This window comes from Morus notabilis, unplaced genomic scaffold (genome assembly GCF_000414095.1).
Source record: "Morus notabilis unplaced genomic scaffold, ASM41409v2 Scaffold1276, whole genome shotgun sequence".
Classification (NCBI taxonomy): domain Eukaryota; kingdom Viridiplantae; phylum Streptophyta; class Magnoliopsida; order Rosales; family Moraceae; genus Morus; species Morus notabilis.
This window is the reverse complement of record NW_010361531.1, coordinates 224124-229717: the sequence shown is the minus strand read 5'-3', so window position 1 is coordinate 229717 and position 5594 is coordinate 224124. Positions and strand designations below refer to the sequence as shown.

Below are 5594 nucleotides of genomic sequence, written 5' to 3'. Positions count from 1 at the left end.
TGTTCTGATTCCAAATACGAGTTCTTTATTATAATGAATGAAAAAAAAAAAATGTGCGATTAATTTTGGAGGAAACTAATTAGAAAATAATGAAAAAGCTTAACAAATGGTAAAGTTAATTTTAAGAATAGGCATGCTTTGTTTATGTCGTTTACCATTGTTTTCCTTCTTTGCTGGCTGGAAAGCTATATCTGCTTTCAAATCAAAAAGCAGCACTATTTTATTCACAGGCAAATAATAGTTATTTAGTAAGGAATCTGGGCTTTCATTTCATCATTGGTTTAAAGAGAATCCTTTCAAATAATTATTAGTAGGCCCATTTCATCATTGGTTTAAAGAGAATCCTTTAAAATAATTATTAGTAGGCCCTCATAGAACTGTAAGTGTAGACCGGGAGGCCCACTACTAATAGTTCGAGCCTGAACTGCCCCTAATATCTGGGCTGAGCCAGGCCAAGATTCGAGCCCAAAAGTTTATTTAGCCCGAGCCCTTTCTTTAAAGATTTTCCTAAAAATACCTTGTAAAATTTTGAATTGAGCCGGGCTGGGCCGTTCCTCTCCCATTTAGGACAAGGCCGGAGTTCCCATTCATGCCATCGAGCCTGGGTCGGGCAACCCGAATTTTATATCTACTTTGTAGTTATAAAAACTGCAAATCTTCTTTAACCGTAAACCCAATCCTTAAAAGACGTATATTAGGGGTCCGTTTAGTTCGCTGACTCGAGTTTTTAATTCGAATTGAGATGTAACTTTATGTGAGAGCTTTTTACTGGAGCAAAAAAGTTAGATGTGATTGTTTCTGAGAGCTTTTTACTATAACAAAACTCGAATTCTAAACTCGAATCGGTGAAATGAACGGGCCTAGGTTTATAGCTAAATAATGATCACAAATGGCAAAATTCATATTTTTGTAAACAAGAAATGCCAACATCACTCTTTCAGTTACTTTATTTATTATTCTCTGTATTAATTATTTGACATGTGATCTCTACTAATATGATATATCAATCAAGTTAAATGTGATTGAAATACAAAGCTGAATGAGAGGTTCAGCTAGGTTGTCAATTTTTTAGTAATGGGATTTTATCCACATGAGGATGAATAACATTTATTGTCTTAAAAGATCTCTGGTCCGCTGAATGCCTCTTTTTTTTGGTTTTTTTTTTTTTTTTTTTTTTTTTTTCCCCCTCTTTCTAGTAATTACCCCCAATTTGAACCCAACTTACTTTAGAGTCAGCCTTTTTCTTCTCAATCCAATCAAAGTAGAAAACATTAAAAAAAAAAAAAAAAAAAAAAAAAAAAAAAAAAAAAAAAAAAACCGAATACGAAAAAGAGAAAGGAGAGAGCATGAAAAGCTTAGTAAGGAGGCTCCTTTGATTTTTCACTTTCGTGTTAGAGACTGAAGACCGTATGTCTCTGAGCTCTTTTCTTTATCCCTTTAGATTTCTTTTTGCTGCTCACGAGACTAAAAGAATCTCATACACAAAAAATTAGCTTGACCGGACCAAAGACCATAACAGCTGGAGACACCCCATTTAAAGGAATCCATGGAAAAACCAACACACAAAGATGCAATAAGCATCTCCAAGAAACAAAAACAACTTTAATATTAGGTGAGATTTGCTTTAGTTGGAATTAATGCCATATATTAAAATGACTTAGTATATAATATATATATATATATATATATATACACACATGTATACATATACGTATTGAAGAATCTTGAACAAGGAAAAAGCCGACTATATTATTCTTTAATTCGAGACTGACTACATGTTTCTCTCATGCATGAATGTCTGCTGCCACCAACATATATCTTTTTGGGTTGTGTTCCAATAATAAATATTTGGGAGTTTTAAAATTCTATTATCCTATTTGCCACCTTACATATCAAAGGATTAGACTAAATTCGCCTACTCTTTTTAACGGAAAATACTAAAAAATATATTTACGAAGATACTATTCAATCGGTCTATTTATATATAGTTATGAAGATATTATTTATGTGACGAATTATTTACATTATCATATGATAATATAAATTTACTGAATCTTATATATAGTGATAGTATTGACGTCGTATCTGATTTCGATATCTGATGTAGGTTTTAAAGAATATTATAGTATACTAAAATATGTATGAGGTCTAGTTTTTCAAAGGGTTATCAACAATTTCTAGACGGATTCTTTTTTAGTGTATTTTGAGTAAGAAAAGCTTCTTTTTCCCAATAAACAAAATGGTACTGGTGAAATTGACTTGGAAGGACCCATGTTGGATTTTCAGATTTGATCAGGAATATTTTTATAGCCCCATTTTTAACACATACAAACAAGAAGTTAGACATCTATATTTCACCCTCTTAAGCTCTTTTTTCTGAAGCTTTGTGAAAGCTTTCAACGGCTATGCTCGACCAGGTAATCTTCCGGACTTCCCTGCTCTCCTGAATAATGAAAAAGAATAGAAAAATTAAGTTGAATTCTAATTGATAATTTATTTTTTTGCTAAAGAAATAAATCATTTTTGTTGCTAATCGAATGAATATATAGTTTATATAAAGCGTTATCTTTGCTACTGCCAATATTCTACAGTTTTTTTTTTTTTTTTTTTTTTTTTTTTTTTTTTTTTTTTTTTGTCGTATAGTCAATAAACAATAGAAAACCGTATCTCTACTTTTGGAAAGAAAGCTTGAAGCGCTAAAATTTACATTAGAGAGACCACAAAAGTGTGTACTTTCGCACTGCTGATGAACCCATCATGACTAGGTCATGTTTGGCTATAGAAGTTTGAAAATACTTTTCTTGCTTTTTTTGTAAGTGAATAACTAACCAATCTGCTTAATAAGTTAATAGTTAATCATAATTAGCATATCTTGATAAAGGAGACAAGCAAAAGGAAATAAAAGAAACTGCAAAGGCTAAAGGATGCCACATCATAAAATGTACCCAACACGACGAAATGTTAATTAGCTTTAAACAAACATCATTATGGAATGGAACAAAGTAAAGATAGACAATAATTTTGAAAATAGTATACCCCGAGATGATTAAGCATCTTAGAACTTATTACCGATACTTCAATGTAACAGTAGAAGGATGAAATATCATGTATAGTGTTTTTTTTATTTTTTTATTTTAAGAATATTATTGTTATTCATCAATATTGAAATGATCATGTGACAGAATAAAGTTGCATGATAAAAACTACGACAACGAGGTCTCATATCGCTATGATACGCTTATAATATAATGCTATCTATGTGGTGACAACGTCCTTAGTGATAATAGATAACGTTTTTCTTTTATTTACAAGCTATAATTTTAACATTACTAAAAAGAAAAGAGAAAGGAAAGGATACTCTTAATTCGTTATAAAAGCTGTTTTATTTGAAAAATTAAGATTATCATTTAAAAACAACTCTATATATCCCCCACAATATGAAACCAGCCTCACGTATTTAGAGAAAAACAAACAAACAAATAAACAAAAAAAAAGAAAGAAAAGAAGAAATTGTCTTGATAACTTTTAGCAAAATCTTTCCTTATATATATACATATTGTACTCTTTCATCATTAATTCTTTGGAAATTTTATTTTCTTGGCAAAAAGAAAATAAAAGTACTCTAGTACTACAAAGCGAGTAGTACTATCGCACACACCTCACGCTCTTTTTTGGTCAGTCACTGACAAACAAAAGACTCCAAAATATATAATTTCCCTCGGTTAAACAATAATCTTATTCATGCACCATTAAAACTACAAGCAAGTTTAAAAGAAGAAACAACCATACTTAAAAAATTTGATTATGAACTCCGAAGTAAAAGAAAAAAGAAATTAATCAATTACAAACCAAGCATTAACTATCATATCAAAAAAAGAAAAAAGAAAAAAAAAAACAAGCTTTAACTAATTAATGTTGCTAATTAACACACATATGCAAGAACGTGAAAGACAAATTAATTAAACACACCTGTTATGAATAGGATCTGGTCCATTAGGAACTCTTCTTTTGCTCATGTAGTTAATTCCATCTATCTTCGGATCATTAACAAGCTTCTGTGCACCCACCACTGCCTGATCTGTTCCTTTGAACCTCCCGGAGGATTTGCCCGCCGTAAAGTTTGCGGCCGTCGCGGTCGCTCTCGTTGCTCTTTTTCCCTCAGACGTGCCAACCAACAAAATCAAGATAAGCCCCACAATTGCAAGCGCTCGAACCAAGTCCTTTGAAAAGCAAGAATTGATATTACTACTCGTAGTACTAATACTACCACTAGAACAACTTCCCATATTTTCTTGCTTGCTTGCTTGCTTGCTTTATTTTTATTTTTATTTTTATTTTTGTGCTTCTTTTCCTTTATTCCAATTCTAGCTGGTGAAGATGCCCTTGTACTTGGAGAGAAGTTAGAGGAAAGGAAACGAAAAATTAGCAAGAGGAAGATGATAATTATGGTGAAGTTAAGGAAGGAAAGAAGAAAACAGGGGATAAAGACTGAGAGAGAGAAGAAAGGGAAAGGTTTGGGTTAAGGCAAGGTATTCTTTTGTTTGGGTGACATTTTTTCTTTTTTTTTTTTCTACTTCATGGGGTTAGGGGTTGCTAGTTTTCTTTATAGATAGGTAGAGTGATTCTGTTCCTTTTCTCTGGATGAGAGAGAGAGAGAGAGAGAGAGAGAGAGAGAGAGAGAGAGAGAGAGAGAGAGAGAGAGAGAGAGAGAGAGAGAGAGAGAGAGAGAGAGAGAGAGAGAGAGAGAGAGAGAGAGAGAGAGAGAGAGAGAGAGAGAGAGAGAGAGAGAGAGAGAGAGAGAGAGAGAGAGAGAGAGAGAGAGAGAGAGAGAGAGAGAGAGAGAGAGAGATTAGCTGGTATCAAACGTGACATGGAGGGAACCTTTGCTTTATACTGAGAAGGTGCCGATAGCTTTGAGTTTTGTGTATTTTCATGCACCTATATACCATACCAAAAAGACCATCCCTTACGTATAGCACAATGAAAGACAAAAGAATGATTGGGGTTTGGTCCCAAAATTCCCCATGTTATGACTGATCAAGATATATTAGTATTATAAATTAAAGAGAGAGAGAGAGAGAGAAGCCAATCTCTACAACTACATGTAATGTAACCAAGGATTTATTCCATAAGTATAAGAGTGAAAACATGGGTAAGTATCTTTTATGTAAGTGTTTTAAAGCATGTTTGTTTCTCAAGAAAATATTTAAATATACGTACAAGTACCATTACATACACAAAGCACTAGGTATAGTTTGAAGAATGTTGGAGAGATTTTGTCAAGTACGTGTATGCTTGCTGAAATACTCAGAAGCACCCTCTTGGACGCTAGCACCACTAGATTGGAACAATAATGGCCATTTGCAGAACACACCTGGACACCCAATTTCCAATGAAGTGAAAAGGTCGCATGAGAGCCTACTTTTCGCAAAGTAACGTATTAAAGTCGGAAGAGAGAAAACTACTGATGAGAAAGAAGGACCAGAGCACTAGAGCAAAATGATTTCAAGCCAAAACAAAGAAGATATGGTATTGTAATATATACGTGTAAATATATATATATATATATATATATATATACACACACTCTCTCT

At 32.8% G+C, this 5594-nt stretch overlaps 1 protein-coding gene across 1 annotated transcript; it reads right to left on the bottom strand.

Annotated features, from left to right (window-relative positions):
- Window positions 1-2254: 2254 nt before the first annotated feature.
- On the bottom strand, window positions 2255-4628 carry LOC21394280 (CLAVATA3/ESR (CLE)-related protein 25). The gene is made up of 2 exons (XM_010099940.2): window positions 3970-4628; window positions 2255-2443 (listed from the first exon to the last, which is right to left on the bottom strand). Exons 1-2 carry the CDS (start codon window positions 4284-4286, stop codon window positions 2404-2406), a joined length of 357 nt encoding a protein of 118 aa, XP_010098242.1. The 5' UTR covers window positions 4287-4628; the 3' UTR covers window positions 2255-2403.
- Window positions 4629-5594: the final 966 nt, after the last annotated feature.

Coding starts and splice junctions, on each gene's coding strand:
- LOC21394280 (XM_010099940.2), bottom strand. CDS start 4,286: ATGGGAAGTTGTTCTAGTGGTAGTATTAGTACTACGAGTAGTAATATC. Junction 2,444..3,969: donor CCAGATCCTATTCATAACAG/GTGTGTTTAATT, acceptor TTCATTATTCAG/GAGAGCAGGGAAGTCCGGAA.